Below are 27909 nucleotides of genomic sequence, written 5' to 3' on the forward strand. Positions count from 1 at the left end.
AGATTATCTTTGATTTACTCCTTTTCATCTTTTTTCTCTGTTTCTTTCTTCTTTTCTCTTGGAATATCATGGAGTTACTTCTGTTTGGATTGTGGATTAACAATTCTTAAAATGTCTGACCATCTCTTATGATGTTACAGCTAATGAGGTTTTCTAAGACAACTCATCCCCAAAATAACTTCTCTCATAGTAAGGTCCCCTCTAGATATAATTTTTATTTGTATGCTTTATTTTATATATAAAATACATATTTATTTTCAGATTACTTTAATAAGCTTTGAAAACAAAACCATGTGTTTGCTAAAGCATGAATCTCTACGCCCTTTTCTCATGCTTCAAAAACAGTAAGCTTATCTTCACTTAATGGAGGCAGAAATTACCTTTCAAAAAGCTATTGAAACTAATGACTACAATTTCATACTGCTCCACAAGTCATGGTGCTGTTTCTTCTTGCTCTAATGAGCAACTAACTGCAAATGCTTGTTTTGACTGCATTAAGAAGCCATTTACAAGAAAAGGTTTCTCTTTAATAATCGAAGTAGAATTCCTTCACCAGGAACAACTTTGAGATATCCAAATACTAATAAAGAGATTAGGTTCACTAACTGTTTATTAAAAACAGGCACAAACAGTTCATTAAGGAGCATATCAGAAACATAAATAACCCTTCAAATTAGGTCTTAGGTGCAAGGTAGTCACAGATCAACTTTTAATTTATAGCAAAAGGCATTCAGCGTGGGTGATCATGAACTTGTATAGCACAATGCAGACACAGGTTACAGCAATGTTCTTCATCTTCTGATACTCTCTCCTACTTTCCTTTCTGCACATCACAATTTAAATCATGCTAATTTTTTCTTGTCACCTAATGTCAGATATTCCATTTTATGAGAAAGCATCAAACTGTGTGTACATGAAACATCTCTACATCACCAATCAAAAGAGTTAATGTGTAATTGCAGTCACAGCTACTTTTTCTTGACTTGTCTGGAAAGAATATTGCATCTTATCTCCCCTGCCTTATATGAGATAGATGAAGAAAGAACCACATTCCTTGTCTGTCTTTGGCTTTCTTCACTCTTAGACAATAACCCAATTATTTAACTGACTAAAATTAGGTGGAACACTGCTACAATCTAATAAAATTAACCTGGCAGGTAATAATTTTTCTTAAATACTTTATATTGCTTGCAATTAGATTTTCAAGCCAAGTTTTAAAAAATATTTGTCTACTTGAAAAGTTTTGAAAATTGGTAATGTAGTACTTCTGGATGGGAGAAACAAAGGAAATCTGGACACAAATCAAAGTCCTACATAATTTCTTTAGTTATATGCCATGCAAAATAATTTTTTTCTTAATGTTCACCCACCAAAAAAATGTCCTTCGCCTGTAAGGTAAACAGCTAGGCAAGCTGATAGGCAAGCAGCTATCCATGGTTGCAGTACATGAGAATAAGGCATAGTGGGCCTAAAACCAGAACTTATAAAAAAACCTGACTGCAACTTTCACTAATAAAGAATAATTCTCTCTCAAAACAGTAATGCATCCAGGTGGTGTGCAGACTACTGCAAAACACTGCAGAGAAAATTAAAATTTATACTTTTCCTGAAATTTGGCTTAGCTGGCATCTTCAAAAATGTAATTCACCCTCATATTCTTCATAGGCAATAATGCTGCTAAGATTTACCCCATGCATACCATCTTCCTTAAGTAATCCTCACCTATACTTGTTCTCCTGGTCTCCACCATTCTCCACTCTTTCAGGTGGTGCAGGAAATCAAGATAAAACAGCTAATCCTAACTGTTTCTGACCAGTGTTATTTCTCCCAGTGTTTTGACAAATAACCTATGTGCTTATGAGTAAACTTTAAAATAAAAATATTTTAAAGATATGTTTTTAAGATAAGCTCCTGCAGTCTTTCATCTTGTATCTATAACCTGGGAATCACTGAATGACTGCGTATTCATAACGTCTATGAATCCTTGTCCCAGAATTTATACAGTAGCCTAAAAACTCATGGAAGACACTTAGTGGATCATAAAACAACTCAGCCAAGGAGCTAATTACACAGATGTGCTGCTGTGAGATGGCATATTCACTTTCCCTGATCCTTTAGCTGTTCATGCTTGAGTCATGCAGATTCAGCCCACTGTATGCTGCAGGTGGACACCATCACACGGCAACTTTAACAAGCCATCCTGCTGAAGAGCACCAGAGGCAAAAGCCACATAAATCCGCTTAGAAAGGCATTTAAGATACGTCTGCATTAGCTCAGCCCTGCAGAACTGATGCTGAGGCCAATGAAGTATGTGCTGTTATGAGCTGCACAAGAACAAGCAGAGAGTATAATTTGTTCTTTATAAGCCAAAAGCAGGCTGCATCACTCATAATATCTATTCAAAGACAGGAAGCTAAATTCCACGGGGGCTGAAAACCTGCATGAGAGCAACTGAAGACTGTGCACAACAAGCCTTGTTTCCTCTCTCCTTTTCATTGCTGAAAAAGTCACCAGCCTTCTCTTGTCTTTAAGGAAACCCACCTTGCTAAAAATACTTAGGAATATGAATGAAATATATATATTTTTATGAATATATATATTTGTATATGTATATATGCTACATGGCATATTTATGTTCATACAGCCTTGACTCAATACAAGTCAATGTGCAGCCTTGATGACCTAAGTGATGGAACCACAGGGGGTACGGGGCTCCAGCACAGCTCCCGTTTGCTTCAACTGGGGCACATAGCCCATTCTCTTCCCACAATGTAGACAGGATGCGACCAACATGTGGACCATGTAGTAGGTCATCAAGGCTTCCTGTACAACCTGTCGGTCCTCCGCCATGGATGGAGTCCTTGCTGTTCAGATTTGGCTGGCTACCACCAAGGGAATCCTCGATACAGGCTTCAGCTTCCCCTCTGCTAAATTCTTGAAAACTACTTTTTTTTGGCCTCTGTTGCTGAAAACATCTAGTGGGAAGCAAACGTTACTAATGCTGTCAGTTCCCATGGTTTTATTGTCAATCCTGCAAAATTTAATAAAAATAAAAGGCCACATGCACTGGAAGATAAATACTGCCTCTTATTTATATTATATCATTACATATTTTATATATTTAATTACTGTATATATTCACAGATTTTACTTTATAAATTTACATAATTGTTTTTAAAATATATTATCAGTTCTCATAGATCCTATGAACCTGATAAGGAAAAGATTAAAAATATTTCCTTTAAACCAAACTCATGAATCCCACCTATTTTGTATTCATTCTTGTTGGTGAGGTAGGATTTTATTCACTATTTTATGACACCCTTGTTTTGTTGTAATACCACTTTAATAGGGGTGTCTTATTGAAACATGCACAGCAATTTAATTAGTCCTATCCCAGCTATCCCCATACTGAGAAAGATCAGTGGCATGAGAATAAAAAGAACATTATCGCCTGTTTGCCTTTAAGTTCAGTCCCATTAAATGATGCTCTCTTGCAGGCCTATGAAATCAGTTAGGAAATACTTGGGAAGATAGCCAAGGAAAAACTGTTTAAAGCCTTAACAGCTTAAATACCCCCTGTCTTGATGTTAGCCCTATAAATCTATTAGACTGCAGTCTGGATTGCATTAGCACTATGAAAGTCAGCTGCTAATCCTGTAACCGAACTGCCTGCCTCGCCTCTCTGCTGCCCATGCTTTTATATGAATTGTTTCGAGCAGAGGTGAAAGAAGACGGGACACGGAAGATGTATCACGCAGAAGAAAATACTAACCTGAATAAAAAGTAAATATAGAAAACAGTTGAGTTTCTTCCTTAAATAATATAGCCATCCCTGGTTCAATGCAGCATAGAAGTAGTTTGGGGGGTTTTGTTGTTTGTTGTTGAGGGTTTTTTGTCCCTAGAAAGTAAAATTCTAGCTACCTTCATACTGAGAGTTTTTCATCAGTTCAAGACTACTTATGCCAGAAACTACTGTAATTTGAGTACATTTCCAGAGAGCAAAGGAACTCCAAGGGACTCTGGATATGCCAAGGGTGAATTACACTGGAACGTGATGAAAAATTATTTTCTTTTTTCCTTGGGGATTTTTCATACTTAAAAGTTTTTCCAAACATGGAGTACCTTTATTTATTTCCCAAATAAATTTCTTCATTCAGATTTTTATTTGGGGATTTTTTTTCAGGTGATTTCTTCGTATTTTTGTATAACTCTTTGCATTTTATACCAATATAATTTGTGTAATAATTTTGTATTTTAATGTATCTTAGTTAATTGAACCAGAATTCCAAATTGAAAAATAAATTTTTAGTTTAAAAGAGAACTTTTAGTTTAAAAGAGAACTTTTAGTCTACAAAAGAATGTTAAACTGGAAAATTTTCAAATGTAAAAAGTAAGAAAACCAAAATGTGATATCCAAGCTCAGGAAGTCATGAATGCTGCACTCACATTTTTTCTTCCTCTATGCATGATATTGAGTCAAACGGACTCTGTAAGTTATTGTCTAAACACTATTGTTAACACTGTGTATTGGGTTTGCATGGCAAGGTTTTGGTAGCGGGGAGGCTACAGGGGTGGCTTCTGTGAGAAACTGCTAGAAGCTTCCCTTATGCCTGATAGAGGCTCCAAGATGGACCCGTCACTGGCCAAGGCTGAGCCCATTAGCAACAGTGGTAGTGCCTCTGTGATAACATATTTAAGAAGGGGAAAAACCTGCTGGGGAACAGCAGCCAGTGAGAGGAGTGGGAATATGGGAGAGAAACAACTCTGCAGACACCAAGGTCGGTGAAGAAGGAGGGGGAGGAGGTGCTCCAGGTGCCAGAGCAGAGAGTCCCCTGAAGCCCGTGGTGAAGACCATGCTGAGGCAGGCTGTCCCCTGCAGCCCATGGAGGTCCATGGTGGAGAATATATCCACCTGCAGCCCATGGAGGACCCCACGCTGGAGCAGGTGGATGCGCCTGACGGACGCTGTGACCCCATGGAGAGCCCGTGCTGGAGCAGGCTTCTGGCAGGTCCTGTCACACTGTAGGGGACCCATGCTGGAGCAGTCTGTTCCTGAAGGACTGCACCCATGGAAAGGACCCATACTGGAGCAGTTCATGGAGAACTGCAGCCTGTGGGAAGGACCCATGTTAGAGAAGTTCGTGGAGTACTGTCTCCCATGGGAGGGACCCCACGCTGGAGCAGGGGAAGAGTGTGAGGAGGAAAGAGCAGCAGAGACACCATGTGATGAACTGACCACAACCCCCATTCCCCATCCCCCTGCACCGCTTGGGGGGAGGAGGTAGAGAAATGGGGAGTGAAGTTGTGTCAGTGAAGAAGGGAGGGGTGGGGGGAAGGTATTTTAAGATCTGGTTTTATTTCTCATTACCCTACTCTGATTTGATTGGTAATAAATTAAATTAATTTCCCCAAGTCAAGTCTCCTTTGCCCTTGATGGTAATTGCTGAGTGATCTCCCTGTCCTTGTCTCGACCCACGAGCCTTTTGTTATATTTTCTCTCCCCTGTCCAGCTGAGGAAGGGGAGTGATATATTGTCTTGGTGGGTACCTGGCATCCAGCCAGGGTCAACCTGCTACACACTGAAACAATTTTCATCCAGAAATCACTTAGTATAGTAAACCAACTCTTTCCATTGTCAGCAAGGAAAGCCACATATGAGAGAGATTGCTTGCAGATAAGATCGTGAGAATTTCCTCTGCTTTTCTGACAGACACAAGCACCAAAACTCAAGCCCAACTCAGCCCAAACCCATACCAGAACAGAGAGCAGAACAGCCACTGATCATTAGGGAAATCCAGGTTTGGATCCAAACCCAGGCTCACCCATTCCCCAACACACTCTCCTCCTCCATGCTGCCCCACCTCCAGTCATGTCACATCCCTCTGGAACCCGCTTACCTGTCTGTCCTGCAATCATAGCAAACAGCCTGTGGGGAATCCTGGATGGGATCTTCAGTCCAGCTCTTATCTGGTAATACCTGGGGAGAAAAAAATAAAAATGACATGCTGTTAGATAGATGACCACTTGATCCAACCTAAAATTCTGTGAGAACACATCCTGGGCTCCACACTCAAACAGAAGCGGTCAAGAGAACAGGCATGCTCAGAAATACTGTGTCTTTTCTTCTGATTTTTAGTTTTAACTAAAGTGGGTTTATACTGATTTTAATCAGGTCCCTCCTATTTTACAGCCGGCAGAGTGGACACAATGGCCTGATGTGTGACTAATGAGGAAAGATTGTGAAAAGCTCTTGGCTTCTTGTAGGGAAAAGAGACATAGAGAAATATCTATGACAAAAGGCAGTGAGATCAGACAAGAAGTGTCAAAAATTTAATACAAAACAAAGAAAGAGGAAACTTCTGTGGAAAGACAACAAATGTGCTCATCTCACATCTAGGAAAATTCAATTTATACATAGTCATTATCATTCTGCTGTTCCATATTGACGCTACTATATCATGAAAATGTTAGCATTAATCACATCTAAACTAGCTGTATTCCAGTTATTTGCTGTCCCATATGTGATCACTATGTTAGATGAAGGAAGACAGAAGAAAATATCAGCAATTTCACCGGCTTAATTTACACATGGTGCAGGTTACTTTAGAAAGTTTTCAAATATGATCTCAGTCTAAACAGAGAAAAAAACTCATCCCAGTCTTCCCTCATCACCACTTTACTGAACAAGGAGTAATAGGCAGCGTACAGTACAGTGCCTAATCCACTACATTTTAGCTCAGGATACCTCCACCTGTTTGCAGATCTCCCATTGACCTGCTGTAACACCATGTTGGTGTCAAGCCCCATTTCTCTGCATTTTCCCTCCTACCCTTTGTTTGGTCTATTTGTTTATAAATTCCTCATATCTCACAAATGCTTGCAGATATTTTCAGCCTGATTTGTGTCTAAGCCTCTGAATACAAAAATAAAGGTTAAATTATAACTGTAAAGGTCTACCCAGCACCTAAAGATGTTATGACACTTAGCAGAATTCTTTCCTCAGAATAGTGTAACTGTATGTGAAAATGAAGAGTTAAAACACCTAGTTTTCTGTGAACTGTGGTATAAACAACAGCTCATACAGGTTACACTTACCAATAAAATCTTTGCTAAGGGTGTAATAGTGGATAAACCAGATCTGTGTCTGCTAGGTTAAAAGCTGAAGAAAGGGGCTTGATGGGGAGAAAAAAAAAACAAAAACAACACTTCAGAGGCAGTTGTGTCATGGTGCTTCACACTTGAAAGCTCACGTTACCCTACCTACTCCAACTCGCAGATCCTTGCCAACTTGGATATAATTCCAGCACAACCTTTGACATTTTTAGGTATCTGTTTTAGGCAAGAACTTGGGTGTGAAAACTCTCCATTTACATTTTAGTTTTCAGAAAAGAAAATAAAAGAAGCTCAGATTCTAAATACACAGAGTATCTAGTTAAAAATAACAGCAACCAAATCTAAACTGCCTTATCTTTCTCTCCCTTATGCTGTCCGTGCACTTTGGTAGGAGTTTTTAATTAATGCTATTGCTCCTGATTTCTTCCACAGCATGTGCAAGAATTATGCCTTAAGACCCTGTCCTGGTTTCAGTTGGAATAGAGTTAATTTTCTTCCTAACAGCTGGTATAGTGCTGTGCTTTGGATTTAGGATGAGAATAAGGCTGATAACACACTGATGTTTTAGTTGTTGCTGAGCAGTGCTTACACGAAGTCAAGGATTTTTCAGCTTCTCATACTGCCCTGCCAGCGAGGAGGCTGGAGGTGCACAAGAACCCGTGAGGAAACACAGCCAGGACAGCTGACCCCAACTGACCAAAGGCATATGCCATACCATATGACACCATGCTGAACAAAAAACTGGGGAGGTTGGCAGGGGAGGTGTGGTCACTGCTCGGGAACTGGCTGGGCATCAGTCAGTGGGTGGTGAGCAATTGCATTGTGCATCACTTATTTTGTATATTCTTTTAGCATTATTATATTTTCCCTTCCTTTTCTGTCCTATTAAATTGTCTTTATCTCAACCCACAAGTTTTACCTTTTTTCCGATTCTCTCCCCCATCCCACTGTGGGGGGAGGGAGCAAACGGCTGTGTGGTGTTCAGCTGCCTGCCGGGTCAAACCACGACAGTCCTGTGTATTTTCATTACAAACATACACAACACAATTTTTTAACTGATAAAAATACCGTTTGGACTACCCATACAGTCTAATTATTTCTAAATAACAGCAACATGGTATTAAAGGCAGATTGCCACAGTAGTGTAACGGGAGACTCCTCAGTATGCAGGTATTAATGTTTTACTACGTGTCTATTCCACCAGACTTATTCCTAAGAATAACATCCTATAACAGTTTGGCTACCTCTTTTAGATTTTTGCTGCTTAAGATTGTGATGGGTTATCCTTGGCTAAGGGCCGAATTCCCACTCAGATGCTCTCTCACTCCCCCTCATCAACAGGACAGTGAGAGAAAATAGGATGAAAAATACGATGAGATAAAGACAGGGAGATCACTTACCAGTTACTGTCACAGGCAAAACAGACTCAACGTGGGGAAAATTAACTTAATTTATTCACAATTGGGTAGTAAGAAACAAAACCAAACATTAAAACAACACCTCCCTCCACCCCACCCACTTCTTCCCAGGCTCAGCTTCACTCTTTCTGACTCCTCTCCTCCCAAACAGCTCAGGGGGATGGGCATGGGAGTTACAGTCAGTCCATACCAGCCCCTCTCTGATGCTCCGTCCTCCTCACACATTCCCTGCTCCATTGTGGACCCTTCCACAGGCTGCAGTTCCTTCAGAAAATATCCAACTAGCTACCTACTGCCACACTATGATAATGTTTGCCTTCCCTCATCATGTGTCTCATGTTCAGAAGCATCTCAAGCAGCCCTAAATACTTTCATTAGGAAACTGATTTCCAGTGGCTTGGCTGGTGCTCCAGATTAAGTCACCTAAAGCTGGGGAGACTATACATAGGTGCCTAAGGTGCCAGTTTCAATGACCATGTAGTCAAAACTCTCAGTAGACTTAGAGACATTTGGCTCCTAAGAGAGGATGCTGGGCAGACCTTGGCTTCACTCGTTGTCCAGACTAGAACTGCTGACTACAGTACAGCCTTGGATATCAAAACCACATGAAGATACCTCAATACTAGTGTCTTCATAACAAGGTTATTTCCACCCTTTATCATTTCCTTTGCAAAATGGACTAGGTGTAATGACATAAAGGATCTAGGTCTTCATCTTATTTTAACCTTTCCCTGTTCATCCCCTTAATTTTGGCAAATTCATTTGAATGTCAGAGATATTCTAGAATTCATAAATAGACATCTTCCTATGTACCTACCAAGTTTAACTGCTGAATAAAACCCATTACTTGATTTTTTTTTTAATATTTTAAGTCACATATCTATATTTAAATCATCAGACAGGCAAATATTATCCATTCCTCCTCAAAGCTTCCTGAGTCTTTGCAGGCAGGGAGGAATTGTGAAACAGTGACTTTATGCCTAAGTAAATATATAAAAATGAAGGCTCCTGCTCCCACACTGTGAAGCTGGACGTTACTTCACAATAGTTTCTGCATTGTGAGGAGGGTTTTCCTAATCAAAACACAGGCTACTGCAAGACGCAGAGTCCCATGCATTTTCTTCAGCAGCAAACATAGATAAATATCTCCATTTCCCCACCCCACTGTCCTACACACCTCTTGGTTGTGCCAGTACAAGTAATACTGAGACCAAGACGTAAAATAGAACCATGTTAATGTGAGCACAAATAACAAATAAAACACTCTCTTTGTCAGTACGACTACAAAAATCCACTGTTGTATGACTGAATACTGTGTTCAGTCCCTGCTAACAAGACGGCAGATGGAAAATGGTTTTGACATGCTACGACCACTCATTCTGTTACAATGAGGTACTGTCTGAACTAGAAATGGCATAACTCATGCTGAGAAGCAACAGGTACAGCTGACCATACAGTGTTTCTGGTTTTCCTCAGAACGAAAAGAACCATCTCCAGCTGGCTCTAAATACTCTCATCAGGAAGTGGCCTCATAGGCTGGTGATCCTCACCAGCCTCTTCCAATCCACCCAAGCAAAAGAGGGATTAGTTTAGTGGCCTGAGCTCTCCTAGTGTCTGCATGACCTGTTCTCACCTGAGTGGAACATTTGCTGTGCGGACACTGCAGCAGCAGAGCCTTGAGAGTGGACTGCTCTTTGGGTGGAGGCCATTGCACAGACATAGCTTCTCCTTCTTTGTGTAAGTAGCTGCATTTTGGGCTTGGGAAGAAATCCTACAGACAAGGACTTTATCTCTGCCCAGCTGAGTGAACCTCTCCAAAATCATATGAGGCATGAACAGAAAAACTACAAAGAATAGGAACAGGACCTGGAGGTCAAAATATACACCTAAGTAAATCAGGCTGAGGTAAACATTGCAAAAGCCACCAAAATAGTTACAGGAGGTCCTCCACCACATATGTGCAGGAAAGGACTGCCTGATAGTGATATAGGGCTGACAGTAATGATAACTGAGAAATTGCCTCCAAAAATAACAAGCTATTTTGCCCTCCTGCTTACCTTTTTTATGAAAAGAACAGATAGGAAGGCTAAAGGGAAGGAGTACAAAACTTTGAAAAAGATCAGCGCCAAGATGCCAAAATCAAATAGGTCAGCATGCTTAGTGAAGATAAAGCTGGAGAACCTTGGCAGAAGTGGCATGTGAAGTGGACACTCAGTAATACAGGTTTACAACAAATCCAGGAAATCAATAAAAGTACAGAAGGGCTGATGATGAGCAGAAGCTAAACAGTCATTTTGCAAAGGGGCTGAAATGGACAACACTATGGGCCCTGAATGTGGCCCCAGAAATACATAAGACTGTGCGGTAGATTTTGAAGGAAAGAATAATTAGGAAATAAATGAGAAATTGCAATTCAATTCCTGTTTTATTACAATTAGGCTAAGTCTGACTCATTAGAATTAGGCTAGGTAGTACCTCTCTTTGAGTAAACAGCTGGTTTGTGGGGCTTTGGTGTTTTTTAGGACAAGAGCAGTGCAGAAAAGCTTATTTAGACTTCAGTAAAGTAAGAAGACCATGGAAAATCATCAGTTAATGTGGAACAGGCGCTGTGAAGGGAAGATCAGGAAACAGCAAGCTGATTTTACAAAAAGAACTAAAGGAACTTGGCACATTTAACTCAGCAAAACACAGAGCAATCAGATTCCCTCTCAATCTATAAATACACTGGGAAGAAAAACATCAGGAAGGAAGAAGAAGAGTGAGGTACAAGAAAGTACAACATTGGCACAAGAAAAACCACATATAAACTGCCCATGAATAAATGCAATTTAGAAATAAGAAGTTGTAGCTGGCAAAGGAGCAAGACTGTGAAACAACCTCCTAACAGAAGCAGGAATGAAAAGGCCAATTTACTTTTAGGGGAATTTTGGTAAATTTCCTAAGGATTTATAGGACATAGATCCTTCTTATTTGCAGGACCAATGTTATTTCACAGGCAGTGCATACCAGTCTGAGTCCCTTCTCTCTTGCAAGACAACCTGCGTGGGTCACCCTAGTAGCAATGAATTTGTCATCACCACCTTCACTAGCCATTTGTGAATTATTAATCTTTAAAATTAAATAGATAATTTGAATATTAACTTCATTTTCCTGTGCCTGGACACACACTAATCCCTGATGTCTTGTACTGACTCACCTAGGGCACTGACATTAAAGCCTCCCTCGGGAGCACGACTCCACTAACAGATGTGTTGGGTGACACTGCCTCTCCTTGCCTCCACTCTCACCTTTCAGCATCTCGGCACTGTGGTGGTCAGACCTCCTCTCAGGAGCACCAAGATCACTCTCAGATGTTAAGTGCTCACTTAATGATCAAGCAGGGTGCAGAGGGTTGGGGTTTTTTGCTGTCTTTTTTAATTACTACATTGCACTCAAATACACAGAGGAAATATTTACTTTTAGGAGAATAAAATATTTCTCCTTCAGATAATTCATTGTGCCATCTCTAGTGATCTAACCATACCACAGGGCAATACCTAACCTCAAAGGATTTACATTAAAAACAGCAGAGAGTCATGTCAAGGGAGGAGGCTGGTAGCAGCCCTATTACTGACACTTTGGACTCCATCGTCCCCTTGCTTCCTTCTCTGAGATCAATGCCAGAGCTTCTCACCTGTCGTCTAGTCCTACAAGCTGCTGCCTACTATCTTCCCCTGCCATTAACTGGTAATGGCATTGTAGACCATAGGTTAAGATGGGATGACTAATTTGAGAGAGGCAATTTGTTGGGTAACATTGATGCATCAGACTACTAAACCAGATCACTCACACCAGGAGCCCTGACAGACCAGGCTGCTCCTCCCTGATCATTCCTGCAGCACGGAAATCAAAAAGATTGGCTCAGTAATGCCACTGTAGAAGCCAGACAAGTTCAAAACTGCATAGCTTCCACCTGACTTGAATTATACCTGACCAGCTCCAAGGCTTAAAATTTCATCCCAGGTTAGGCTACTTTTTAATGAACAACCCTTAAGCTAATGCATACTGCAAATAAACCAGCTGTATGCTTGAGCCTGATCAATCAGCCCGGAGTTTCTGTTGCTCCTCAGACCAGTGTTGGAGTTGCCCTCCAGCAGCCCCTGTCAGCAAAACTTCTCTGTTGAATTACTGCTGCTGGGCAGCCAAGGCAGCACACTGTTTTGGAAGTCAATGAGGAAAAGCCTTACAGGCAAGGAAAAAGATAGATTTCTTCATGAAAACAGCATGAGAACAGACCTCAAATCTCTATGCAAGATGTAACTTCATTGGCCATAAGGAAAGTTTGAACTCAGGGGTTTCAGCTGGAAAAAGCACATTCCCTCTCTGAAAACATTAACAGATCTTTTTGTCCTGCACTGATGATCCCCAAAAGAGGATTCCCAAGTGTGTTACCATCTGAGAGCTACTTGCTACATATTCCAGAAGTCTATGCAGGACAGAGGAAACATCTGTGATCATCCAGGTGGATTCCCAGGAAAACACAGTAATCAATAATCAGCCAAACAAACTATTTTTCCTTATACAGACATTGGGGGCTGAAACATAAAAAAAAAAAAACAACTCCCGTCCAGTTAGCTTCATGCTGAGGAAGTAAAAAATGAAAAGCAATACCTGCCTTGAAGTTATAGGGAGAAAATATGGGTAAAGAAGGCAACACGGAACATTGTGTTTCTTTCTTTCCCTTCAATGAGACAAATCAGAGGTGTAGGCATGAAAGATTCTGTAACTTTGTATCAAACAACGGAGGATTTTCCTTGCTGGTGGCAATAATGCTTTAGGTTACATATCTGACAGAGTCAATAATATTTCACAGAATTATAAAGCGCATGAGTCAAACAGCAGTGCACTGTATGAATCCATCTCCTGTTCCTTTACTGCCTATTTTGTCTGTAAATATTTTGGTGGATGTCGTGGTTTAACCCCAGCCAGCAACTAAACCCCACACAGCTGCTTGCTCACTCCCACCCCCGGTTGGGATGGGGAAGAGAATTGGAAGAGTAAAAGTGAGAAAACTCAGGGATTGAGATAAAGACAGTTTAATAGGTAAAGCAAAAGCCACACACACAAGCAAAAGGAAAGCAAGGAATTCATTCACTCCTTCCCATGGGCAGGCAGGTCTTCAGCCATCTCCAGGAAAGCAGGGCTCCATCACGCGTAATGGTTACTTGGGAAGACAAAGGCCATCACTCTGAACATCCCCCCCCTCCCTTCTTCTTCCCCAGCTTTATATGCTGGAGAAGCATGACATCATATGGTAAGGAATAGCCCTTTGGCCAGTTTGGATCAACTATCTTGGCTGTGCCCCCTCCCAGCTTCTTGTGCACCTGGCAGAGCATGGGAAGCTGAAAAGTCCTTGACTAGTCTAAGCACTACTTAGCAACAACTAAAACATCCCTGTATTATCAACACTGTTTCCAGCACAAATCCAAAACATAGCCCCATACTAGCACCTATAAAGAAAATTAACTCTATCCCAGCCAAACCAGCTCTTGGACTCTTTGGGTATTCAAAGACAGGAGTGCATGGGAAAAGGTGATGATTTCACACCTAAGATTGAAGACAGACAGATAAATTAGACTATGCTGCATAGCAGAAGAATTATCACATTGCTATATAAGCAAGTACAATGTGCAATAACCACACACAGCAGGAAGCCCTACAATATGACAAAAAAATGTTTCAAACCATTTGATCCTTTTATGCTAACAGTCAGTGTCAGTGGTTCACAAACACCTCTACAGAAGCGGTTTGTTGTCAAGTTTTCCCTTCATGATCACCCTCCAAACTGTGACAGTACAGTGCTCATAGCAGCTGTGGATGATACCTGGGAAAACAAGTATCAGTACTTGTTTCCCAGTACTTGTTTTCCCAAGAACAATGCTTATAAAACATATATTGATCACTGATATAGTCCATTGACAACCTTTCATAATGTACTGGCTGTCTGTGCCCAGGTGCTGGCAGTGGGGCTGCAGGGTGGCCTCTGTGAGGAGAGGCCAGGGCTGCCCCATGCCAGACACAGCCGGTTCCAGCCGGTCCCAGCTGGCTCCAAGGGCCCCACCGCAGGACACAGCTGAGCCCCTCAGCCAAGCCGGGGGTGCCTGGGGGAAAAGAGGTTTCCGAAAGGGCACAAGGCGGCAGAGGCAGAGGAGGAGGAAGCCAAGGAGGGAGCAGCGGCAGAGGGACCCCGAGACCGGAGGAGGAGGAGGGCAGGAGGTGCTGCAAGCCCGCAGCAGGGATCCCCTGCAGCCCTGGAGAGACCCCGCTGGAGCAGAGACCCACCCTGCAGCCCGGGGAGGGCCCCAGGCCGCAGCAGGGGGATATTTCCTGCAGGAGCTGCGGCCGTGGAGAGCCCGGGCGGGAGCAGGTTGTCCCTGAAGGACTGCAGCCCGGGGCAGGGCCCGCGCTGGAGCAGGAGACGGGTGAGGAGGGAGGAGCGGCCGAGAGGGGCTGGGATGGACTGACCGAACCCCCATCCCCACCTCCTGTGCCCCTTGGCAGGGACAAGGAGGTAAAGGAGCTGTGAATGAGGGAGTGAGGTTGAGATTGGGGAAAAGGTGGGGACAGGAGTCAGGAGTGGCTGGCTGAGCCTCAGAAAAAGGAGTCGAAGAGGGGAAAGTGTTTTAGGTTTTGTTTCTCAGCATCCTACTCTACTTTTAAATATCTTCATCAATGACATAGTGCAATCAAGTGCACCCTCAGCAAGTTTGCAGATGACACCAAGCTGAGTGGTGCGGTTGACACGCCTGAGGGATGGGATGCCATCCAGAGGGACCTGGACTAGCTCAAGAAGTGGGCCATTGTGAATCTCATGAGGTTCAACAAGGCCAAGTGCAAGGTCCTGCACCTGGGTTGGGGCAATCCCCGGTATCAATGCAGGCTGGGGGATGAAGGGATTGAGAGCAGCCCTGACGAGAAGGACTTGGGGGTACTGGTCAATGAAAAGCTGGACATGAGCCGACAATGTGTGCTCGCAGCCCAAAAGGCCAACCATATCCTGGGCTGCATCAGACGAAGCATGTCCAGCAGGTCAAGGGAGGTGATTCTGCCCCTCTGTTCTGCCCCTCTATTCTGCTCTGGTGAGACCCCCACCTGGAGTACTGCATCCAGCTCTGGAGCCCTCAGCACAGAAAAGACATGGACCTGTTGGATCGGGTCCAGAGGAGGGCCACAAAAATGATCAGAGGGATGGGACACCTCTCCTATGAAAGAAGGCTGAGAGAGTTGAGGTTGTTCAGCCTGGAGAAAAGAAGGCTCCAGGGAGACCTTATTGCAACCTTTCAGTACTTCAGGGGGGCTTATAAGAAAGATGGGGACAAACTTTTTAGCAGGGCCAGTTGCGATAGGACAAGGGGTAATGGTTTTGAACTAGAAGAGAGTAGATTTAGACTAGATATAAGGAAGAAATTTTTTACGATGAGGGTGGTGAAACACTGGAACGGGTTGTCCAGAGAGGTGGTTGATGCCCCATCCCTGGAAACATTCAAGGTCAGGTTGGACAGGGCTCTGAGCAACCTTACCTAGTTAAAGATGTCCCTGTTCATTGCAGGGGCATTGGACTAGACAACATTTAAAGGTCCCTTCCAACCCTAACTATTCTATGACTGTATCATTCTATGATTCTATAAATAAAGTAGTTTTCTCCAAATCAAGTCTGTTTTGCCTGTGATGGTAACTGGGAAGTAATCTCCCTGTCTTTATCTTGACCCAAGAGCTTTTTTGTCTTATTTTCTCCCCCTATCCTGTTGAGGAGGGGGAGTGAGAGGGCGGCTGGGTGGCATCTGGCAGCTGGCCCAGGTCAACCCACAACATCTAGATCCACCTTCACGTGGGCATTCTCTGACTGAAGCTGTGGTTTTCCTGCATCTCTAACTGCAAGTACAGCTGTGATATCTCCTAATTTTTACTGATCAAATTATCTTTATATTATTCTAGTTGGTCTAATAAGACTGCAATCTCTCTCTCTTTTGTCACAAGTGTTTCCTGTTCTGCCTCTAACTGTTCCTTTAACACTTGATCAGAACTGCCTTCTGTAGGTACTCCATGCCTTTTATCATCCAATTTAAACTGTAGGGCAGAAATCTGAATCAGGTTATTGTACTGTTGCTGTTGTAATTCTTCTTCATTTTGTTTTAATTCTGTTTCCACTTTCTTCATTTTTTGTAGTTGTTGTTCCAACTAGTTTACAGTCTTCAACACTTCAGTACCACTGTTCTCCAGTTCTTGTATCTGTGCCACCACTTTCTCTATTTCTGTCACAAGCTGTAAATTCTTGATGGTTTTCCTCCCTTTCTAATAAAAACTTATTGTAATCATCCATCTTCTATTTTATTTCTGCTTGCAAAAATTCTACCTCATATTCTCTGAGCATTCCAGAAGTCTTTGATGTTTCTGTAAGTTTTTTCTGTTCTTCGAGTTCCTTAATTTTTTGTATCCCATTAATTTTTCTTTTATATTGCTTACTTATCCATCAATTGCAACTGCCTTTCAAGCTGTTTTTCAAGGACTGGAATTTGCTTGTTTAGATACACAGCCTCCAATAAGTACTTAGCCAAGTCCTGATTGCTAGGCAGTTGTTCTTCATGTTCTACGTCCTGTTTTTTCATTTGAGAGAACAAACTCAAATGGTCCTTTCCTCCATGACACTGAAGCTCTAATTTCTCTATTGCTAAAAATTCTACTTCCAGTCCTAGAAGGTGTTTGTAACAGGAGCCAAGGGGTTGCATTATTTCTTTTACAGTTTTGTGGCATATCATTTTCTTTTTATTGTCTTATGAAGTTGTACAGGATATGCAAAACTTGTCAAACAAATGCTCTCTTTGTAAAAAACTGTACAGTTTTTGCTCCACATTCGACTCATGAAACACTGAAAAGTGTCCACATTTCCTAGCTGTGGTTTAAGTGTTTGTTTCTGATTCTGTACTGAGATCTTTAGTCTTTTAGAATAGGGAATGCTTTCTTTGTGTTTTATTTCTTTATTTGTACCATATATGACACATGTCTTAATCTTACTCATGTCTTAATCTGTGTTTACATCTCATAGCAGTTACCCTCATAAATGAAGCTGTCTCTCTGAATTAAGAACCTAATTTTGAGAAGAGCTGAACCATTGCAACCCCATTCTCTTTAATGGGAGAAAATCGAGCTGTGATGAGTTCTAGGAACTGGGCCACAAAAGAGAACAGGATGAAATTCCTCTCTCAAACCCACCTGAGACATCTTAGGAAATGGCTCAAAGTTTTTCCATTGTTTCTTCTGAAGGAAAATGAAGCTTCTAAAAAACTTTTTTTTTTTTTTTTTAGGAAAAACTTTATTTGTTTTATAAGGAAACACTTATTTTCCCCCTTAGTGACTGTCTTCAAAGAAACTGGAAATTTTAAATTAATTTTTAATAAATTACAAAAGTTATAATCTTCCTTTTATGGAGGCATAGTAGAGACGCTCCTGTGAGTGAAAGTTTCTCTAAATCAAATGGTATATGTATGTTCTGCTAGTTTAGACTGTTTTTCAAAAGAAGAACTTGTCCAGGCAGTCTAGGCCACAAAGTGTAATGCATTTGTAACCTACAACTTCCAAGGTAATGCATGAGAGAAATGTAGCCTATGTTAAGCTGATGCAAAACAAAATATTTCAGATAAATTAAACATTTGAATGAAAATATGCAACAAGAACAGATAAAGCTTCATTTCAGCAGAAATGACTGAAACACTGTCTTTGCATTTCTGAGATAAATTTTTGTTTTCTGACAGGTACCTTAAGAATTCAGCTGGACCCCGATAGAAATGCTGAAGTCTCGGAATTTATGATGGGTGGCTGTTTTGAATTTCTCTTTGCTCTGGTAGCAATCTGCCATCACTGGGCTCGGTTTTATTCAGCTCTGCATTGCCCTTGGGAAGTGCGCTGAGTGCTATTGTCAGATGCTTCAACCTTCTTGAACCCTGATTCATGAGGATCCACCTGCTCATGCACCTGAGCAGAGTGGAGACCTGATGTGTTGGGTCAGTGATGTGAAGCAGGGACTGTAACACCAAATTGCTATGGAGAGAAGAAGAGGCAGTGAGTGAGAATTCCCTTTGGGCTCCTGTAAATGTCAGGCTTTTGTGGGAGGCTCTTTCCAATTGCAGTATGGCAATGTGGCTCCTCTCTTTTCCTTGTTCTGCCAGCCAGCCAACAGTGGCTGAAACTGAGCCCAATGATGGCAGAGCAGTACCAGAGCAATGGCTGGGTCGGATTACTGACGGGGAGACCATCCTGCAATTGCCAGAGATACAGGCATAGCCATCGAAGAAAGCAAGTCTTATGCTGAGACCATGCAACTTGACCTATCTGTACGACTTTCTTCCATCATAAGAAGTGTTCATCTTTTATGGGACTTCCAGGTATTTAAACTGAACAATTTAGTGACAGCATAATTTAGGGATCTGCTAGATGGGCTAAGTGGCATAACTTGTCCTGGGATCATGATTCACTGTGTGTCAGATCGCACTGCATCTCCACTTTGCTCATGTCCCCAGACTTCCTTCTTTTGGAAACTAGTTCAGGGGCAATGGCTGGAAGACACTCAGGTTTTCTATTCATTTGGGATTAGACTGTGAATGAAGTTAAAATCTCCCCTTGGTTTGCTGGGTTAGACATACCCATTTTGCACCCAACCAGTTTGTATCTATCTCTGTTTCATGGTCACTTTGCCTTTCAATCTTCTGGGAAGTTTTGAGAATCAGAATGTCAGATCTGTATACTTTCTAAAGCAGCAGCCTCTGAGAAGCCATTTCCCGGCTATCATTTTCTGTTGTCTCCTGTTTCCAGGAGTAGAATCCAAAACTTAATAAAATTTAGTGTAAAAAGCCACTTTTCCAAACTTGTTCATCCATTTCAGTCTATAAACATTACAGAAACACTTTAGAACTCTCATGAGACACCATATTTGTCTTATTCTAGTAAAAAAGATGTAACACAAAAGTTTGAATTAAGAAAGAAAAAGAATGAGCTTCAGGAATATTCAGCTCCTTTTATATCTACTAAATGGTTGCTATAGAGTGCCTCTTGTTTGCACCCTGAACAGTTAAGGGTTACTTAACTCTCTGAGATTATCACAGTGTAAGATCTTTCAGGTGCTTCAGTTAGAAGAGTACAAAACCGCTCGCTCTCTAGCTGTTCGTATAACGTAAGAGCAAATTGAAAAAGGTTACTACTTGACTGTGAGACTAAATTAAGCCATGTTTTCAAGGTTTCTCATTACCTTTGAGACAAGGGTATGAGTGCTGGTATCCTTATCAGGGTCCTAATTTTTCTGCCCTTTCCTTTCCATGTTCCTCTTTTCCAACAATAAAGCACGTTTCTTTCATCTTACTCTGCTCTTCACCATTGTACTGCCTACTTCTCTTTACCACTATGCTGTCTGAAAGGGAAGTAAAGGGCAAATTGCTTTAAGAGTAAGGATGCAGGACCAAAGAAAAGGCAGCATTGTTACCTTGGTGAGCATAAAAGGGCAAGAACCCCTGAGGTGAGCATAAAAGGAGATGTAAAGAGTGCTGGTTGGTGTAATTGCCAGAGAGCTGCAGGGACGCAAGGGCTGGAGCTTTTATGGCCTGTAGGGTTGCAAGTGTCTGCAGAGAAGAGATGATCTGATGAAAAGCTACAAGAAGCTGGAAGTATAAAAATGATCAAGGTTGTGGCTTACCTGGATCCAAATGAAAGCCTTGCCTCAAATGTATCAAGTGCCAAGTATAGGCTCTGATTCAGTAATGCACTGAAATGTGGGAGCTCTCCTGTTAACACTAGTGCTCATTTGCCAAAAGTTGTTTATATCTTCTCCACATTTTACCCAGAGGACTCAGCTATGTAGAGCTTCCAGCTCTAAATCTTGGACTTAAGACACATCTACCTGTGTTTGATCCTGGGACATGCTAAGCACCTCCAGAACATGCTGAGAACCCTTGCATACTGTTTGCTTGGGTGAGAACGAATCACATGAAATACCTCTCAGGTCTGCAGAACTGGACAGCATTTGTTGTTAAAACAGGATTTTCTGTCAGAATGAAAAATCAAAAAACAAGGCTGCCCTAAATTTAGAATTAAACAGTTTCCTCTTATTGAAAGCACAGCTTCCTTTGTCATGCTTCCTTGTGTCTGCATGCTACAGCCTCCTTGTACGTGAGAATTCTGCTTTCAGTAGACCCACTATGCCTTCTAGCTAGAGACAAGGGCTACATTTCTTCCTGTAATGCAAGGAGGGTATGGATTGCCCTCCTCCTTCCCTATTAATTTTTGACCTACCTTCATCAAAAGTTAAAGAACCTGAGGATAAGTCTGGGGTGAGAATTGTAGAAACTTGATGTGATAAATGGATGTGGAGTCTGGATTAGAATGCTGCAGTAGTGTTTGACTAAGCTGCTGTCGTGCCCTGGCACAGCAGCCGTGGGCATCACAGAGGAAGCTGCCAGACAGACCTGTCACCTTGTTCAATGTTTGTGTAAGACTGAGCATTGAGGGCTGAGGAAAGCCTTCGCCTTGCCACCTCCAATGGCTTCCAAAGTGAGGGGAAGGTTCCCTGGGCTGTTCGAGGTGTTCCTCCTACTGCCAAAAAGGTGGGAAGAAAATGCTGATGGTGGAAATGGTGACGGCTGCTGTGAACAAGCGCCTTCTGCCTACTGGTAGCTCCTGTGCCACACACTCTCACTCCTTTTTTCTGGGGCTCTTCTATACCCTGCCAGGATCCTGTGGTAGAACTGGGTCAGAAAGGCTTCTTGAAATAACATTTAATTGAGAAAGTGTGTGGATTGGTGTTTGTAGATGTGTGTAAATTCTCAGGAAAATTCACACAAATGAAATGTTTTGAAATAAGCTTGCAATTTGGTTTCAAAGTTTACATTTGAATTTTATGCCTTTTTTTGATCACTTCAGAATGCAACACACTAGGAAGTATTTTCCATTTTTTAATGTAATAGTACATTTAAAATACTTAGGAAGAGCTTTATGCTAATCCACCTTGTATACTTTTCTGAGTCAGTTTACTTCCAGCTCCTCTAACAATGGAGTTCAGACTTTGAGATCAAAATGTCCCTGTTTGTATCTGATTCTTCCTGGTATAGTGGCAAACTCTTTGGTTGCCAAATGAAATATTCTGTCCTTGTACGTAAGAAAAATATTTTTGTAATTGGAAATGTGTATCTGTGGTGGGTTAATCATGGCTAAGGGCTAAACTCCCACCCAGCTGCTCACTCACTCCACCTCATCAACGGAACAGGAGAAGAAAATAGGATGAAAAAGCTCATGGGTTGAGATAAAGACAAGGAGATCACTTGCCATTTATAATCATGGGCAAAACATACTCAAATTGGGTAAAATTATTTTTTTGCCAATTAAAATAGAATTCAGTATTAAGAAACAAAGACAAACATTAAAACAACACCTCCTCAAACTTTTCCTAGGCCTTTGAGTTGGGATGACTGAAAGGAGGAGCAAGAAAGAAGAATGGTGTCTCCCTCCCCCCCGCCTTTGCCCCAGTCCCAGCTTCATCCCTTCACTCCCGACTCCTCTCCCCCCGAGGGACACAGGAGGTGGGGATGGGGGTTCGGTCAGTCCATCCCAGCCCCTCTCGGCCGCTCCTCCCTCCTCACCCATCTCCTGCTCCAGCGCGGGCCCTGCCCCGGGCTGCAGTCCTTCAGGGACAACCTGCTCCCGCCCGGGCTCTCCACGGCCGCAGCTCCTGCAGGAAATATCCCCCTGCTGCGGCCTGGGGCCCTCCCCGGGCTGCAGGGTGGGTCTCTGCTCCAGCGGGGTCTCTCCAGGGCTGCAGGGGATCCCTGCTGCGGGCCTGCAGCACCTCCTGCCCTCCTCCTCCTCCGGCCTCGGGCTCCCTCTGCTGCTGCTCCCGCCTTGGCTTCCTCCTCCTCTGCCTCTGCCGCCTTGTGCCCTTTCGGAAACCTCTTTTCCCCCAGGCACCCCCAGCTTGGCTGAGGGGCTCAGCTGTGTCCTGCGGTGGGGCCCTTGGAGCCGGCTGGGACCGGCTGGAACCGGCTGTGTCCGGCATGGGGCAGCCCTGGCCTCTCCTCACAGAGGCCGCCCTGCAGCTCCTGCTGCCAGTACCTGGACACGGACACCCGATACACTGCGTAACAGTGACTCTTCAGCTTTCCTTTTCCTACAAACACTGTTTCCTAAGAGATAAATCGAGAAACTGACCATTTCAAAGAGCAGATGAAGAAACTCCAGACTTTCAGACACAGGTGCATTGCTCCCACACCAGGACTGGGGGTGATCAAATCAATGCACCCCAAGGAAATCCTCCTCCTCTTCCTCCCTTTCTCCTTATTTTCCTCAATTTTACTTTCTGCATCTAATTTTCTTTCCTACTCTTTCTCAGGAAATGGGTCATCTCTATTTCCACCCACTCACTCCACACGAATAAAACTAATTGCTAGATGTGGGATCTTACCCAAATTTACCTGTTTTTCTCACTGAACTGTTGGCAGCACTGAAGGGACTTTTTGCCCTCTTCCAAGAGGGATGAATATTCTCTTCTAAAAGTACACTCAGTGCTGGCACAAGCCTGACAGCTCTAGAGATGGAAATCCCATTTTCTGCGGAATGGATTCAGCACTAACAACTGCATTGCAACCTGTCTTCACAATGTTTTTGTCAATATAAGTCCTCTCTCCTTTACAGAAAATCTGTACGGGAAGGTGAAAGACTTTTCATTCCCAACTGCATCATGAATCTGTCCCCTCTGCTAAAGCTCTGACCTCATTTTTGAGCTAATCCTAAAAAATATTAATATTAATCATGTAAATATTCACAAAAACTAGTGTCTCAGAAATTTTGTCCCAGGAGAAATTTTTCACAGAAGACAAAATAGAACCAGAGCAGTAGTGAACAACACAGCAGTAGAGACAAATGATGTCTTCACCTGAGCTGCCACCAAATCCTGGAAATGCCAAGAGTTTGTAGTCACTTACCATTACACTAGTAAAGTCTCCAAGCTGGTTGCAAATCTGCTTTTTGTATGAGGATGACTTATTTCCAGGACCCCAGGTCTTTTTCAGCAGGGCTGTTCCCCAGCCACACAGAACCTAGCCTGTACTGGGCTCTTTGGTTATCTCATCCCAGGTGCAGGACTTTGCACTTGTCTTTGTTAAACTTCATACAGTTGTTGCTTGCCCACTCTTCCAGCCTGTCCAGGTCTCTCTCTAACATGGCTCTCCCTTCTGACATGTCCAACTAACCACCCCGTTTGGTGTCATTATCAGACTTGGTGAGGGTGCTTTCAATCTGATCATCCAGGTCATTTATGGAGATGTTGAACAGCATGGGGACCAGTATGAATCCCTGGGGGACCCCACTTGTGACAGGCTGCCAGCCTAAGTAAAAACCATTGATCACCACCCTCTGAGTGCGGCCTGTTAGCTAATTTCCTACCCATCTCGCAGACCGCCCATCCAGTCTGTATCTTGCCGGTTAGTCTAGGCGGAGGCTGTGGGAAACAGTGTTGAATGCTTTGCTGAAGTTCAGTATCACATATGCTCAGTCAAGGTCTGTGCAGATTCCTTTCAGAGGAGAGAGTGCTGCTACACTTTTCTGCAGTTTTTCTGTAACCTAAGTCAAATGATAGCTAGGTCCAGTTCCCTCCCATGCCTGAGATCATCTGCATCTTTTATCTTTTCTGTGCTTATCCATATGGTATTGTTTTCATTCCTGCTGAGGCTGTTCCTGTTTTCATTGAATAAAAATATTAATTGGATCTCAAATCAGAATTGTATATTAGGCATTAGCAGAAACAAGAATGAAAACTGAGGACTCCACTGACATAAGTCACTCCACTGTGATGGAGCTACACATTCTTATTTCTCTAGCCCTTCATCCTATTTCAGAATACAACAACTCACCTAACTTGTTCCGTCCATTCACTATGTAGCAGATAAATATGTCTAAACTGGAGTTGTGAATTCCAGTTTGGAAAGCAAAGCACCGAAACATTTGGTCTGATAACACTAAACACCATCAGACTCAAGCCTCTCTGTGGATCTGGATCTTCATGCCAGCATTTAAGATACTAATGACAGATATGTGAATTCTTTGATCAAACATATGAGATCCTCCAAAGGGAGCCAGGACTCCTCAAACCTATCACAGGCAAGTCTAAAAAGAATCCCAGATGATGCCTCAATCTGTAAACTTTGTGTTTCATTATAGTGGAATAAATGTTCATTTCATCTAGATAATAATTCTGGCAACAGAACCTTAAGCCTAATCTTAAGAATATTGTCTTCACATCAGGAGCACCACAAGAGTATGGACAGACACTGATGAAGTAATCCTAATTTTTTTATTCGTCCTCTCTCCAACCAGCGAAATAAGCCATCTACCTTAGAGAATAAAAGCCTCACTGGCTCCCTTTAACCATTTTCCTACTCTTACTAATCTTTGCTAGGACTTTCAGTGCCTGAATTCAGTGTATTTTGTACCTTGCTAGTTTGGCTTGCAAAGAATCCTGTAAAACATAGAATGCCATCTGACACTGGCCTAATCTTTGGTTTAGCACAGTGTCTATCTGCAGGTAGCAAATAGGCTTGACCATCAGCTAAGTTCTGGAGAGCCAAAAAGCAGTGCAACAAGTCAAGAATAACCCTGCATCGCTTTCAAGGAGGGAAGCATTAGGAGCTTAGAACAGGGGCAAATTTTAATGACTTCTTATGGCAGGAAGATGCAACAGAAAGGTAAAAATTCAGCCATCAGCTGAAAGACCATGGAATTAATCTAGGTGCTACAAAAGTTCTAATGAAATAACAGAATTTCTCTCAGAGTTCATCGAAAATGATGACAATGTTAACAAAGGAAAGCAGAGTCAGCATGTAGGACATAAAACTTTTGATACAATGATGCATACAGGGCTGTAGACAGCAAACCTTGCAAGAGTAAACTATATTCACACTGAAATACAATATTCTTTTCTGAAATAGAGAGAACAGAGACAGATGTCCAAAAGGCATGAATGTTAGATCCTTAGAGAGGTCTGACCAGCTCAACAAATAGGCTGATAAGGGGTTAGACAGTTGCCATTTTCATCAGTTAGGACATGTAACACAGTAAAATTGGTCACTGTCCCAGTCGGTGCTCACAAGGAGACACTGAGTTCTGCATCACAGAGCACAGTGGAGGTGAAAAACATTCCAGTCTGATTTTTCAGGAAAAAAGTTCAAATGGTAGTCACAAGAATGGTGTAATACAACTTTAAGATGAGAATTCAAGTGTTCCTAGAGCCAAAAGATACTGGATATTTCTCAGATCAGTGTCATAAGGACAAATGATCTTAATGACTATCAAATTTGTGAAAAGTCATGGAAGTTAAAAAAACCAGCACTGCTATGGGAATGCAATTAAACCATGGAGCAGGGACTTCCAGAAACTTGCATCATTTGCATGTTATCTGAAATAACATACAATATATTTTGCATCACAGACTACTAGTACTCTTGATTGTTTTCCAGCTTACTGAGATGTAACATAATCACAGACAGGGCAAGTGAAGGAAGACAGCACCAACATTCAACTTTTTCCAATAGCATTTTTCTACTTGGAAAAAGGTTCTTAAAGCAAAAAATTGGATCCAGAGTGCTATCACATCAATGAAAGACAGTTTTTCTTGCTAACAGAAGGCACAATATTGTTGGTGAGATTTGCTAGAAGATCATCTATATCAATATCTTTTGGTAAACACCAAATCACAAGCTAATGGGAAAGCTGATTGCCTGTTGTGACTTGTAATGCAATTTTAATTCAATTTTGAGCTGAAACAAGTATCAGAGACTAGGGATTTTCAGAGAATCCCTGCATAGAATTAAGTATGACAGCTTTAAGGAAGGGAACAAAAATTGTCAGAAGCTCAGTTTAGATAAAAATTCTTAGTTTTCAATGTTTACAGACCTTCTATCTACTTTATTCTCTGAAATATTTCCTACTGTTTTGGTCTGTTCTCTGAAAACTGCCAATATATTTAGCCTTTCAATAACTCCATAAGGTAGGGGAGCACAGGTGTATTTTCTTTATCTGAACATAGTTAGGGCAAACCCTAAATAGGTTGGTTCATCCCAAACTGGTTATTTGATCTACTGACTTATATGAAAATATCTATTTACTAAAATCAGAATGCTTAAGTATTGTGCCCATTGCCAAAACTAAGAATTTGAGTCCAGTATGTTTTCTGTTAAGGGATTTAGCCTTCTTTCTTTATCTAGTGGTTGAACAAGCCAAGGCTGCTCTTATCTGAGAATCTTCACACCGTCACTTTCTTTAAGCTGTAGTAGGTCTATTACATCAATTTATTTCTCTCCACTGCCTCACAAAGTTTATCTTGTGAGAAGGATGTGTGAGTCCTGGCAATATCTAAACCAAAGAGAATACGTTAAACTGGTCAGCAAAAAAATCACAAAATAAATTAAATATCGTCAGCTTCCTCAGCATTTTTGGTGTTGGCTGGTTGCACACATCACTCCAAACAGTCACATTATAAACTGACTTCTCATTTGTTGTAAGACATCATTATAAAAATTTATCATGCATAGCCAAATGGGAACAAGAGATTACTAAAGAACAGTTCATTTTTCAGCTGCATTTTATTTGTAATACCTTTTCTTGGCGGATGTTATCCCCACAAATGAATGAATGTTCTGAAGTAACAAAGTGGACATGGATTGATGGGAGAAATTGATCTGCATTTGTTAATGTACTTTTGCTGCAGCAAGCACATTAAGTAATTAAAGTGCTAAAAAAGATCTTCCCATCCAGAAACACAATATACTGAACTCCATTACTGCAAGGACAAAAGCCAATTGTTTTTTCCATTGCATCTCAAGCGCACCTTGTCTGCAGTATACACACCATATAGTTTGATTGCATCCATAGAATTAAACTGTCCAGTTACACAAACAGTTATTATCTCAAGGCAACTCTGAAGGATGAAGTGTCAAAAAAGAGTAATGATTTTGAGTTCCCAACATAAGCCATCTTAAAAGGATCTGATCCCGAGATGGTGTACAGTTTTCCATTCTGAAAATTAGACTTTGGGATGTTTTAAGCTGAATACCAGAATATCTGGAAAATAAAAGTCAGAGACACCCTGGTACAAATTTTTCCTGTGCACAATGATGTTTTCTACTATCACAGCATCTGAGCATTTGTGATCGTACCTTGTTAAGAACAATCTTCTGAGATATTATCACTACTCCCATGTTTATAGATTATAGCTGATGAGCTAAAAGGCTGTTCCAGGCCACCTCAAGAAATTTCCTGAACTCATTACTCACCCCAGCAAATAATAACAGTCATAGATCATTAGGGT

At 41.9% G+C, this 27909-nt stretch overlaps 1 protein-coding gene across 1 annotated transcript in view; it reads right to left on the minus strand.

The window, feature by feature from the left end:
• Positions 1-27909, minus strand: part of FAM135B (family with sequence similarity 135 member B) — a 151931-nt gene that overhangs the window by 112171 nt on the left and 11851 nt on the right. Inside the window, exon 2 of the mRNA XM_075495767.1 lies at positions 5901-5980. Coding sequence (XP_075351882.1) covers positions 5901-5980 — 80 coding nt within the window. The remainder of the gene's footprint in view (positions 1-5900; positions 5981-27909) is intronic.

Source organism: Mycteria americana, chromosome 2 (assembly GCF_035582795.1).
Source record: "Mycteria americana isolate JAX WOST 10 ecotype Jacksonville Zoo and Gardens chromosome 2, USCA_MyAme_1.0, whole genome shotgun sequence".
Taxonomy (NCBI): domain Eukaryota; kingdom Metazoa; phylum Chordata; class Aves; order Ciconiiformes; family Ciconiidae; genus Mycteria; species Mycteria americana.